Source organism: Manis pentadactyla, chromosome 5 (assembly GCF_030020395.1).
Source record: "Manis pentadactyla isolate mManPen7 chromosome 5, mManPen7.hap1, whole genome shotgun sequence".
Lineage (NCBI taxonomy): Eukaryota > Metazoa > Chordata > Mammalia > Pholidota > Manidae > Manis > Manis pentadactyla.
Window position 1 is genome coordinate 161,493,565 of NC_080023.1, and position 13,732 is coordinate 161,507,296.

The 13,732-nt window shown below is 44.1% G+C and overlaps 1 protein-coding gene across 3 annotated transcripts in view; it reads right to left on the reverse strand.

Annotated features, from left to right (window-relative positions):
• The window catches only part of CHD6 (chromodomain helicase DNA binding protein 6), a 191,231-nt gene that overhangs the window by 14,529 nt on the left and 162,970 nt on the right, over positions 1-13,732 (reverse strand). For 2 of the 3 annotated variants that reach the window (XM_036902261.2, XM_057503003.1), the window contains exons 28-31: positions 6,327-6,387; positions 5,426-5,642; positions 3,786-3,994; positions 1,102-2,682 (exon numbers count right to left, since the gene is read on the reverse strand). In XM_036902261.2, coding sequence (XP_036758156.2) covers positions 1,102-2,682; positions 3,786-3,994; positions 5,426-5,642; positions 6,327-6,387 — 2,068 coding nt within the window. The remainder of the gene's footprint in view (positions 1-1,101; positions 2,683-3,785; positions 3,995-5,425; positions 5,643-6,326; positions 6,388-13,732) is intronic. The other variant, XM_036902264.2, reaches the window with a different exon arrangement.

A 13,732-nucleotide genomic window follows, 5' to 3' on the forward strand; every position in this document is an offset into this window, starting at 1 on the left:
GGACAGATGGGGCGCCAAGCCCATCAAGCTACCTTTGGTTCAGTTTCTCTGAGCTCGTCCTAGCTAGTGGGTTCAGAACCCTTCCCAAGATAATCACTAACCACAACGACTAAGACCAAAGGTGGGGAGTTTAAAAATAAAAGGAAGCTCGATAACTCGGGGACACTTAGCTCAGCTCCTCTCTCTCATTCCCTCTTTAATATAGTCACTGTCCCAGAACGAGAGGCTGTGTATGTCTTAGTCCCTGGGCACCATACCTGGCGTCAGGCCAGGCATGGACAGGCTGTTGGGTTTTTTTCTGACAATGACAAGAATAAATAAAAACTGGTTTCTGTTCACCCTATTACGCCCTCTTGAGTCTGAAGAAATAAACAGAACAGTGAAAAAGTTAAAAGCCATTTGCTGTTGCTCAGGATCTCTGATCATTTTATTTATGTTCCTTCAAAGCATATAAACATCTCTGGGTTATCTAGATTCTTAACATTTTAAGATTCCTTCTAACTTGAACACTTATTTAAGATTTCTCTATTAAAAGGGTCAAATCTACTTGTATTTTTGTTGAGTTACTTGTAATTTTGATTTCTGCTGGGTTTCTAAAACGAATTTAAACCAAATGTACAAACATTAAGTAACAGGGGTTTGACAATGACACAAATGACACTAACATGGCTCACCTTAATAAAGGCCAGTTATTTGCATTTCTGTGGTTCCCGAAAGATTAACTGCAGCTATGTCAACCTGTTCACAGGCTGCTTCTATTTTAACCAGTTTGAAGCACCTCGCCTCTTGGAAGCAGAGATGGCTTCCCTGTGATGCCGTATCTAGCACCTGCCAGATGAAAGCACACAGCCCTGCCCACATCACATGGCTAACGCAGCAAAGGAGCAGGGTGTCTACAATCATCCTCAATTTCCTAGGATGAACCAGAGTTAAGCTACTCTGTCCCATTTTCGGACCAAGGCCTGTGACCTTTGGTTTTAAACCACAGGAAGTGCAGGCAGGTGTGTTTCGGGAGCTGCGTATCTCCTGATCCTCCCTCCTTGCTCCCTGTCCATCACGCGAGAGCTGCATATCCAAAATACAAGATCACACGTACTGTACCTTGACTACGGCAGTTTCCATCTCTATCATAATCATCTTTACTCTCAAAATCCGTGTCTTCTGACTTGGGCTCACTTCCTTCGGGATAGGCGGGGAAACCTTTTTTCCCCTCTGCACTTTCTTTCCAAGTTTCTTGCAGAAGTTCATGCTTCACTTGAAACGGCTCCAGTGGAAGAGCAGTGGGCTCGGCCTCCACTGTGATATTATTAGTTCTGCTTTCATACAGGTCTGGGTAACCACCCTTGGGTCTCTCCACTTCGAGTTCCTCATTTTCAAGGCTGTGCATCCACCTCCCCATGTGTTTGCAGTGACACTGACAGGCTGCTTCAGGAAAAGTCCCCTGCAGCCCAGGGTTCTGGCTCACAGCCCCCAGGCTTCCTTTCTCAGCTGCACCTAGATGGGAGCCTCGGCTCTTCTCCCTTGGGATATTAGCAGTGGGCTCGGTTAGATGCAAAACCCCTGGCCTATCCCTCATGCCTGCTGCCAAGTCTAAGTTTTCCTCCTCATTTTCCTCCTCTTCCTCATCTTCATCACTGTGGTTCTGACTCAGAATCAATTTACTTTCAAAACTATTGTTTTCTAATAAATCGATTAATTGCTGATCTGATGACAGGTTTCTTTTGGAGTCACAGATACTAAGATTGCACATATCTACAAACCCACTTTCGTTTCCTTGATCCAAGGAAGGGGAGGCTAAACATTTGGCTTCTAGCTGCCCAATGCTTTCAGGTATCTGCCCCGCCTCACTGCGGCAGAGCTCCCCTTCCTTTGAGAGAGACATCAGCAGATGTTTTCCATTTCTAATGTTCATTTGAGCTACCCCTGCTTCTAAACTACGCATGAAAGAGGGGTCTGAAGCTATTTCTGCCTCCAGGCCTCCAGGCTGGCAGCCCCTATCTCTGCTTGCTAAGTGGGCACCAGCATCTCTCCTGGGTTCTGTGTTGGTACTTGGGCTCTGCTGAAAAGGGCCTGGCTCTCGGCTGGGTACCTTCCTGCCACACATCATGCTCTCCAAAGACTCAGGCACCAGACTTCCGTCGTGAGTGACGGAAATGACATCCTGAACTTTAGCAATGAAGTTTTCACAAGTCACATCAGATAAGCTGCCCCCAGGAGGGCTGAGATGATCATCTCTACCTTCTGGTTTCACTAGATTCTCAGATTCGTTTTCAAGGGACTCTGAAGTTCTCCTCATTTGAGTATATCTAAGCGATTCATACAGTTTGGAGTTGGTCTGGTAAAGGCAACAGAGACTTTCTGGTGCCTGGGTGTCAGCTCTTTTATGCTGGGCATAGTTTCTATAGGCATCCAAGAAGGACAGCTGGGGATCGGTCATGATGTAGTAATCAGTGCGGTTCAGCCCATGCTTGGCGGTGCCGATGAGCAGGTCTCGATCATGCTTCCCACACTCCCACCAGACTGGGAGGTAGAGGCTGGGCCTGCAGAGCTGCAGGCGTTCATGCAGCTGAGGACACTTAAGCACTTGCTCTCGGACCTTCCTTAACAGTTCAATGCGGTACAGAGTTCTTGCAGCCCGTTCCTCAGTGATGGGTTCAACGTAGATGGTGGGATCTGGGGGACCTGGAAAGGAGAACACAGTGGCATCCCTCAAGTACCCTGACATTTGTTGCCCACCTGAGCCCCTGCACCTTGGGCCTAGCACTTTAATTCCCTGGTTCCTCAGCGTGGCAGCCTGAGGTGCCCCTACTGAAATGAAGAGCTAGAAGAGAATGGGAGGTTTTTATGAAACAAGGACAGACCCAGTGAGGGTGAAAGAACAGCATGAAAATGGCAGTTCTGGAAATAATACAAGTTTCCATTCAATAAGCATGTACTCAGTGTCCTCTACGCTAGGTACTTTATATATGCTATTCAATTCTCACAAAAACTCTATAGTATACCATCAGGGTCCCTGTTTTAAGGATGAGGAAGGAGGCTCAGATAGGCTAACCTGCTCAAGATGGCAGAACCTGGATTTGAGCCCAGCGTGAGCCCCGTGTAACTCCAAGGTCCATATCTTTCAATCTATCCAGCTCCCTGGTTTCATCAATAACCCTAACCATGCCCTGTGGGGTCCAAAATTGTTCTGTGTACACTGCCATCAGCTCAGAACCCACACCGGGTAGGCTCAATGTGCTTCTGCTTTTCTAAAATACAGTCATGTGGTCCAGAGCAAGTTTATCTTCAAATATGGGGCTAAAGAGGGACTAGGAGGTGCTGCTGAAAATCCCAATGAGGAAGACATTTCTCAGAAGGGGTCTCTATCAGAGCAGGGGACTTAAAGTGAAAGCCACTCACTTTCTATAGCTACAAGTCAACACATGAGAAAAGAGTTAAAGTTACTAAGGTTTAATCTAAGGAAGGTGCAACATTCACAGTAGGATAAATCTCTATGAGACTTTTAAAAATGTAAGACAGTACCCTGGAAAAGGTAATTAACAGCAGTTTCTCGACATTTCTGTGAGGTTTTGATCTGAATTTCAGTTTTTGTTCAAGTTATACCTTGGGAGAGAAATGTCACTCTATAGTGGTGGACCCAATTATGAGTTCATGAATTTGTGGAAACCCACTTGTCTTTACCTGACCTCTTCAGGTAGATTCCACCTTTATAAGTATTCCTGTACCTTACGCATGAGCCTGTTTTTGCCTCGCTCATCTGGGATATACTGACAGAGTTTTCTCACCACCATCTTTCCACGTGGGCAGACGACAGACGTTCCGGCACATGGCCACAAAACTGTGGAAGTAGTGCCCCAGGCTCTCATCCGACTTCTTGTCCAAACGGGAGATGAGGCGGAACTGCGTCCAGTCGAAAGTTTTCTTTTCTTCATCATAAACAACACCAAAGGAAGACACGGTTCTGTAGAAGTCGGCTTGTTCTCTCCTAGTCCACCTTGAGGTTTAATCAGAAAGGGAGAGTGAGCTGTTTTTCCTTAAAAAAAAAAAAAATGATCTAACAGTACTTACTGAGCACCTACTAGGAGAGTTCGTGAAGCCAAGAAAGGAGGCAGAGCTGGTTTGTCTATTTTATCATTTATTTTTATGTAAGTTAAATTGGGCTGAGGCTTATAACAAAAGTAGACTATTTTCCTACTACATTTTCAGACCTTCCAGCTTTTTCTTCTGGTATTTTACCTCTCTGTTTCTAAATCATGTGTGCATACTTGCTCTCTCGATTCATCAATTTTAGAAATCACCTAGTAAACTTCTGTGGGAGATAAAGACTTTATGAATAGTATATACACTTAAATATTTTGCTGTATTTTCCCCTCTATAAAACAACATAGAATAATAGAATCCTGGAGGGACCTTCTAGGCCACTAAATTCACCTCCTTCATTTTACAGGTAAGGAAACGGGTCCAGAAAAGGGAAGCGCTTCCCTCTGCCACCCACCAACCTGGACCCCTAACTTGCACTGGCCTTCTTGGTTTTACAAAGGCAGGTTACCCACTATCAGTTATCGTCCCTGAGATACAAGGTTCTCTAGTCTTTACATCCTGCAGGATTAAGACGGCAACTTAAGGGAGCTGGATAGTTATCTACCACCACAGTTTGGATGAAAGGCTCCTAGGCACGGTCCTCTCCTTTCCCAGAGGGTCAGGCTCGGAGTAGAGCAAGGTGGTGGGTGGGAGTGAGAGGCACGGCAGAAGGGGCACTGGCTCTTTTCTTTGGAGCTGTGAGAGATGGGAGATGCTTTTCCCCTGAATTACTAAATCTCATAAAGGCAGGAGTACATGGAAGTCAATGAGTTTGCTCTGTGGTGTTCTTTTAATTCACTGGATGTTGTATCAGAAGCTGGAGAGACAAAGACTCAGGACCTGCAGCTTCGTGATACTCTGGCGGCATCGTTCCTGGTCTGCATCAGCCCTCCATTGCTTGGGTGGGCAAGTAACTCCTGCTGACTATGCACTCCCTTTGCGCTGGCATTTTATGGTACTTACTGTTCTCAAAGGCTTGATAAGGACTGACAGCTATAATAACTCAGCTTCAATGCATACTATTCACTTTGCTGCTCAAACAGCATGGTCTGACATATGCCAGTGTGATGTTTTTAAACCACATCCCCAGAGACTGGAGTCCAACTTAGGTAAGAGGGTCAAGTTGGAAAATCGTAAGTCTGGGAATTGTGAACAAAGGTGTCCTAGATCTCTGATATCAGACTCCCCAGGCAGCATGACAACACCCAACTGGTTTAATTCTGGAGCTCACTTGACTTCACACAAGAACATTAAACACACTTGCCCTCCAGCTAGCTGTCTGCTCCCCCTCGGTCACATTTACCCAGTGGGCAGCTTAGCACGCCCTGATAGCCACTGGCTTTACCTCTTCTGGGCTTCCTTGTTGATGAGCTCCATTTCTGAGGTCCTCCTGAACATCTCTTCCTGGACCCAGTATCCTTGGTTACCTGGCCCCAGAACTTCAGGCCGGCAGAGTTCCTTGCGGTTGCAGCGCTGGTAAATGGTGACCAGTCGTCTAAGCCGAGCTGTGAGAGCAGACGGAACTGGCCAGGGCGCTCTGTCTGGGTCGGAGCCATCCTGGGCTTCAAACACCAGTGAGAACATTAGTATTTACAAACAGAACCAAAACAAAGGCGTCTGCCGGCAAACTCAGTAACTTAATCAGCTCTGGAGCTAGGTGTAGCTGGAAAGGCTGCAATTTTGTTTAGGTCCGTTTTATTTATGTTTATGGTTGGCTGTGTAATCTCTCAAATACAAATGTGCCTGTCTGTGGGGACAAAACTGATCTGAGGACCTTGCTCTAAGGCCTGAGAACAAGTCGACCGTCTATGGACTTCTCCATATACAACTGTGGGCTTGTATGTAGCTGCGTCTTGCAATTGCCAAAGATCCTATTAAGTTTGAATTTAGAAAAACAAACAGAAATACCAAACCAAATCAAACCCCCCAACTTTTCTCCAAAAAGAAAAATAAATAAAAAATGTTAAAAATCATTGAAACCATGATTCCTTTTTCTCCCTCAAGCGCCATCCCGACTTCAGGCACCATCACTGATCCCCCTTTTGGGTCTCAACGCCAGGTGGAAGAACCTTGCCTGCGCCACGTTACAGCGCCCAGTGTGACTCTAGGACAGTGTGGTGAAGGTCAACTTCCTTGGCTTTTAAAAGGAACCTCCTTATACAACAGCACTTTTTTTACATACGAACTCCAGGGTAACTGCAAACTAGGACCTTTTTTCCTTTGCCTTCAGAAGGACACAGTCTCACCTGCCCGGCTGTCATCTTTCTTTTCGCCAAAAATGCCATCACCTCCATCACCGGAACTTTCCTAGGGATAAATGAAGCCATGCCATCAGCAGAAGTGCATCTCAGAACAAACCCCCGATTGTCCCTGCAGGGCAGTGAACATGCACAGAGGTATCTCCTGTTCATGAACATCTCGGAGGCCAAAGCAGTCCCTGATAAATAAAGTTTACTTATGCATAGTTATCAAGGAGCCAGAAAGCACTTTGTTTAAATAAGCATTTTCCCTGGAACCGTGTGGAATGATTCTGCTTGTACAGAATTACGTTAAAGAATGATGGACTGGCATCCTCTCCCTAGTAATTACATTTTACAAGCACTATTGTGGTTTGAATCTAAATATTTGCTTGACCGTCATCACTTGCAATACTGTCATTTCACAAAGGTTGTGCCTGCATTTTTGTTTTTTGCTGTGAAAAGCCATCATGCTCATTTTCATCAGTTACCTTACTTCGCAGCAACAGACACTATTTTCCTAAAACATAACTGCTCCAGACATGAGAACCGATGGCGCAAAACCCCAGGAATTTAAAATTAAAATCACAATACGAGGTTCCAAGTGAATCTGGAGTAACATCACAGGCACAGAGCTTATCCAAGTGGAGCATTTGTCAAACTGGCTCTAATGGATTCCTTTAAAGACCTATTTTTTGTCTCAGGAAAGGAACTTTTAAAAAGCTCCTTATAGGATATGGCAGGTGGGAGACGGGGGGTTGGAGAAAAGACAGTACTACTTTTTAACTAGCTCCATTTTTAACATGAAAATTTATTGTGTTTTTAACTAGATATTTTAACCTGAGTGATAGGAGGGAATAACCCTGGGATTCAAGACTTTGGCCACGTTAGAGCACAGGGTCAGATGGGATATAAGGGTCAGCAAACTGACTGCGGTCTGCAGACTGTTTCTGTGTGGCCCTTAAGCTAAGAATGGTTTTTACATATTTAAAGAGAAGAAGAAGAAAAAGAAGGGGGATGGGGGAGGAGAAGAGGGAGAGGGAGAATATACAACAGACTGTATGTGGTCCCTGGCCTAAGATATTCATGATCTGGTCCTTTACAGCATTTGCTGCATCCTGGACCAGCACACACAGGACAAGAGAACACTAACAGAGGTTCAGCAGGGATGGACGGACACCTACAACTGGCAATAGTTAAAGTTCAAACCACCTTCTTGGGTCCTTAATTCCAGGGAAGGATCTGAAAGGGAAAACTGAAAAGGCAAAGAGGGGCAGGGGTGCATTTTCTGAATGTAGTTCTTTTTTACTAGAATAGTGTTAAGAAGGACACGACTGAGAACTCTGTGTTACTGAAGCACTGTGCACATCCCTTCATGTGGCTGACCTCATTTAGTTACCAGAACTGCCTCAGGAGGTAGAAAATACTACTATGCTCATTTTACAGATGCAGAAGACAAGCCCTAGAAAGGTTCTGTAACTTGCCCAAGGTCACATGGCTAGCAAGTGGCAGAGCTGGGTTTCAAACACAGCAAGTCTGAAGAGAGCCTAAGCTTGCAACCACAAAGTTATCCAGAAAAGAACATTTGGGTTGACAATTTGCTTTCAAGAATAAACGATATACAGAATCGGAGAACACTGGCTTAATCTCCCTTCCTCAGCCAAAACTGTTTCCAGCCACCTAACGTCAGTGAAGAGTGGAAACCTCAGGCTGATCTATTGTACCATTTTAAGTAGCATTTAAATGTGCCATCTCATCCTCTCCCACTATTGAGGTAGTTAAAAAATAAACAAAAAACCCCTGACTATGCCTTTTATCTTTCTTGCTGTAGAGAATATTTTTGAGTATCCTTACAGAATCCATGAAGATCCTTGAATGCTGAAATTTATAGATGGTTCCAGACTGACAAATGTTCTACAGCCTCTACCACGTGGGAGTCAGGCACCAGAGCTACCACTGTCATAACTAGGACATATGGGTGGCGACATAAGCATTGCCCAAAGCCTCAAGGACAGCTCCCAGGTTGGTGTGAGGCAGACGCATAGGACATGCATGTGTCCCTTCCAATCTATCTCACAGCCTCTGTTGGTACAGTTACTAAACATGAACAGCCTTCGGCAAACTCTCAAGGGAACATTCTAGTATCAGCAAGTACCTTTTTCTGTACTGTGCCCTTTCTTGGAGGCAATCCCTCTTTCTAGAAATGAACAAATGGAGAAGACCTGGCTTATCAGCAGCCCAGCTTATCGACATATCAATCAACTTGATATGATCAGGTGATGTACTATCAGAGTGACAGCCTAGGGTCACAGAGCACACAGAAAGCCCTGAATCTGAACATTCAGTATCTCAGTTTCTGCCTATGTGTATCACTCTGGAAGAAACATTCATCTTAGAAGAGGTACGAATCCTTCATTTCAGGCATGAAAGGTCCCAGGGAGTGCTGACGAGAACTGGGTCACAACAGGCGATTTCCCCATCTTCAGCGTGCATGTGGTTTGGAGGCTGGCTGTCCACTGCTCTCTGGCCTTGGGCAAGTTGTGTCAACCTCTCTTCATTTGCAAAATGGAGATGATAATACTTTTGAGGGTGTTTGTGGATGCAAATGAGTTACGTTAAGTGTTTAGCCAATTGCTGGCACAAAGCAAATGCCCAACAAACAGTAGCTGGGAGGAGGAAATACTAACAAACGGTCCCAACTACTAGATAACACTCAGTATTTCTATCTTTCAACTAAACTGTGAGCTCTAAGGAAGCTTTTATAATATAATAAAACAACATCAATAACACAAAGGTCTACTGAGACCCAGGTAAGCAGCTGCCAGATACTATCTGCATTGAGTACTTTATATGCATTTATCAATTAATTCATTATAAATGAATAATTATCCACTTTAGATAGAAGGTAATTACAGAATAGAAATGTTGACAATCTTGTCATAGTTATTAAGTTATTTAATAATAACTAATAAACATAGTTATTAAGTAGTGAAGACATAATTTAAACCCAGGTCTGACTCCAGAGGATGAACTCTAACCACTGTGCCGTGTTGCCTCTGGTGGGAGGAAGACACTGGTTCGAATCAAAAGCACTGTCAGTAAGAGCCACTCAACCGCACACCCCTCACTTCTCCCTGGGGGCGTGGAGCTGCTTTCTTATCTGAAAAGGGAAGGTCTAGTCTCCCTGGCTTGTGGCTGCCCCTCCAGGGGTGGCTGCCTCCCCTACTTTTTCTGGGCATGGCTAGAGGTGGCAGAAGGGGCAGCAGAGACCTGGGGGGATCCAGGGGATTCCCTCTAGGTTCTTATAAGAACCCTAGGGCCAACGCAAGCATGATGAGCGGCATTCTTACATTCAGCAAACAATGATTTCCCCTTGAGTGCCAGCAACTGTGCTAGGTTCAGGGACTACAGAGGAGAAGATAAGACTCCTCATTCTTCTAGAGCCCATGGCCTGGTGGTTATAGAGACATGTAAATAAATCTGGCCATGCAGTGTGAGAAGGGTTCTTCAATACAGTGGGAAAACAAGAATGAGTTGCCAACTCTGCCAGACCCAAACTAGGTAGGGGAAATGATAACTGTAGGGAAAATGGAAGTTCCATGGCCAGGATCCTCACCTGACCCTAAACTCCTTGTCCACTGGGCATGTGCAATGATATAATAATTGGCCTACTTAGGCGCATGCTTACACATGTGTTGGCAATAAGCCATTCTTGTCTGTGTTGCTATATAAAGAGCTCTGCTTAATGCTCTGTGCAGATGGCAGAGGTGGAGACAGAGGTGGCTTATAGAATTGCAGACTGCTGGGTGACAGTGTGGTTCTAGCGCCTGACCTACCGCCATGAGAAGAAAGCTTGGTATAAGCCCCCTTTCTCCCCCAATGTTCTGTTGTAATATTTTGGTTTCACCAAATCCAGAACGAACTTGCCTGGAGCTACAACATCCAAGAGGTGACCTTTGAGCTTCATACTGAAGGACACAGGAGTTCACTGGGAGAACATAAGAACTCTCAGTGTAGAGATAACAGGATGCACAAAGGCGGAGTTAAAAAGACCCACAGCATTTTTCATTTGTAGGGAAATCAAGCACCCTACTACTCTTATATAGCCTTTGTGTAGACAGCAGATACACCTCAACTGTCATGAACATAAATGATTTTACTATGGAAATTCATTAACACCAAGGATATTAGTATGGAAAGACCACAGGACTCAGAAAAAGATGTGAGTAGGAGATAATGTTCTTGTGGCCTCTAGCTAGTATGACTTTTTTGTAGTTGATTAAAGCAATTTGAGCTTTCTCCTTTCTAGAATGGGGATAAGAATACCCACATGGAGGGGAAAACGTGCTGTAAGCTTGGAAGCGCTCTATAGGCAAATTTACTATTTGTCTTAGTGACAGCAGAGCTGCTACTCATTCCTACTTGTGTTAAAAGAGATGTTCCTCTCCCTGTGTACTGGGTTTGGTACAGAAAGATCTCACAATTCTAGGCCCCAACCATTCCAAGCCCAAGTAAACTTTTAGACCAGCCACTTTACAAGGTCTCTGTAGGTTCACTGACTCCAGCTGCATCTGAAATCAGGGACTGTGTTTACCAATCCAAAGTTCTATTGGTATTAAAGCAGAAGGAGGGTGGAGGAAAGGAGTAGCCTAGATCACCTCAAATGTTCCTTCTAACTAACATTCTATGATTCCACAATGGCCACATTTAAGGAAAACAGTTACAGTGTGCTCCGGAAGGCACCAGAGTAGCAAGGGGCCTGGGGGTCAACATGATATGAAGAACAGCAGAGGAACTGGGGATATTTCACTTGAAAAGAAATTTAAAGAGATTAAGGTAGCTACTGGCCTCAAGAATTTAAAATTCTATTAGAAAGGAAAAAAAAAACAATTTTGTTCTTGGCAGTACCAGCAAAAACTAGAAAGAATCCATGTAACCAAATGTGAGCCAGATTTCTGGGCCAATACAGGAAGCATAACCCAACAATGAAATGGGCTTCCTTGGAAGGCAGCACATTCCACCTCTTTTTGTCAGGGACTCCTGGAATTATCTAAACCAACCTGGAATAACCCTGGCAGTGATACTGTGGAGGGGAAGGAACACTCAGAGACCACCCAGACATGTGTTAGGGCTCCTGGCAATGCTAAGATTCTGCCAGTCTACTAATTGTTCCCCTTTCTACGCCCACGTCTATTTAATTCAGAGGAATTACACTCGCTACAGAAGACAGGCTCTTTGGGTATCTTTTAACCCTTCCTACTGACCTGCCTGAGAACAGAACCTAGAGAAGGAAACACCCAACCAGCATCTTCTGCACAGGAGGAATGGGGTGGGAGGGCAGTGGGAGGGAAGCAGGGTGGGGCAGTGTGGATAAAATAATGGTTCCTGTGGCCAGGATTCTCACCTGGCCCTGGTCGGCTAGCTCACTACACACATGTGGGCAATGTGTCGTTATTGATCTATACAAAGAGCCCTGCCCAGTGCTCTGGGCGACACAGTGGCATGGCTGCAAGGCTGCAGGAGAGCAGAGCAGAGGCTGAAATGGTGGCAGCGCCGAGGACAGAGGCCCACTGAACCCATAGTGAACTTGCCCGGGGCTGAAACCTACTGGCAAGACAAGCAGCAGACCTGGTTCAGACGTTGGCCTTTCCTCTACACTTGTCTTAGCATTTGGACTAGAATTCAAGCTTAATCTGTTTACAATCTGTCCACCTCAAAATCTGGGAGAAATGACTCTCCATTCCATCTACTTTTGATAATATTTTACAGTCTAACTTTTTGGGATTTCAAGAGCAAAATAAATAATACAAGCATTAATTTTATAGTGAGTAAAAAAGTAGTTCCAGAGAAGTTTATTATAAGGAAACAACTTATTTTACCAATTCTGTCACAACTCTTCAGTGCCCAGGTCTCTCCAAAGATTGAAGACTGATGAGATAAGCATGTAAACCTTACTGTGAACAGTTTTCAGAGTCAGGCCTGGCCTGCAGGGGGTCTGCTGCCTGCCTTTCCACAGAAGCTGCTGTTGAAAGGAAGGGGCATGTATGTACAGCCGAAAGACTTTCTAATCACTTGACTATGAAAACAATACTTGATTAGAATAAAGAAATACAAGAATGTCTACAGATTTTCTAATATGAATTCTATCATCTAGCTGCTAGGAGAATTTGGTAAAGTCCTTTGATTTACTGGGCCTAAATTTCCTCAGCTCTCAAATGAGAGCAGTAATATCAGATGTGCTCATTTTAATTACTTCACATGGCAGAGGTGAAGACTGACTGAAACAAATGGAAAAAATACTTTAGAAAGAGTAAAGTTCCAAATGCAATCCCTATCAAAATACCAACAGCATTCTTCAACGAACTAGAGCAAATAGTTCTAAAATTCATATGGAACCACAAAAGACCCCAAATAGCCAAAGCAATCCTGAGAAGGAAGAATAAAGCTGGGGGAATTATGCTCCCTGACCTCAAGCTCTATTACAAAACCACAGTAATCAAGACAATTTGGTACTGGCACAAGAACAGACCCACAGACCAATGGAACAGACTAGAGAGCCCAGATATAAACCCAAACATATATGATCAATTAATCTACAATAAAGGAGCCATGGACATATAATGGGGAAATGACAGCCTCTTCAACTAGTGTTGGCAAAACTGGATAGCCACACGTAAGAGAATGAAACAGGGTTATTGTCTAACCCCATACACAAAAGCAAACTTGAAATGGATCAAAGACCTGAATGTAAGTCATGAAACCATAAAACTCTTTGAAGACAACATAGGCAAAAATTTCCTGAATATAAACATGAGCAACTTTTTCCTGAACGCATCTCCTTGAGCAAGGGAAACAAAAGCAAAAATGAACACATGGACTACATCAAAGTAAAAAGCTTCTGTACAGCAAAGGACACTATCAAAATAACAAAAAGGCATCCTGCAGTATGGGAGAATACATTTGTAAACAACATATCCGACAAGGGGTTAACATCCAAAATATATAAAGAACTCACATGCCTCAACAACCAAAAGGCAAATAACCGATTAAAAAATGGGCAGAGGATATGAATAGACACTTCTCCAAAGAAGAAATTCAGATGGTTAACAGATACATGAAAAGATACTCCACATCACTAATTATCAGGGAAATGCAAATTGAAACCACAATGAGATATCACCTCATGCCAGTTAGGATGGCCAACACAGAAAAGACTAGGAACAACAAATGCTGGCGAGGATACAGAGAAAGGGAAACCCTCCTACACTGCTGGTGGGAATGTAAGCTAGTTCAACCATTGTGGAAAGCAATATGTAGGTTCCTCAAAAAACTAAAAATAGGAATACCATTTGACCTGGAAACTCCACTCCTAGGAATTTACCCAAAGAAAACAACTTCTCAGATTCAAAAAGACA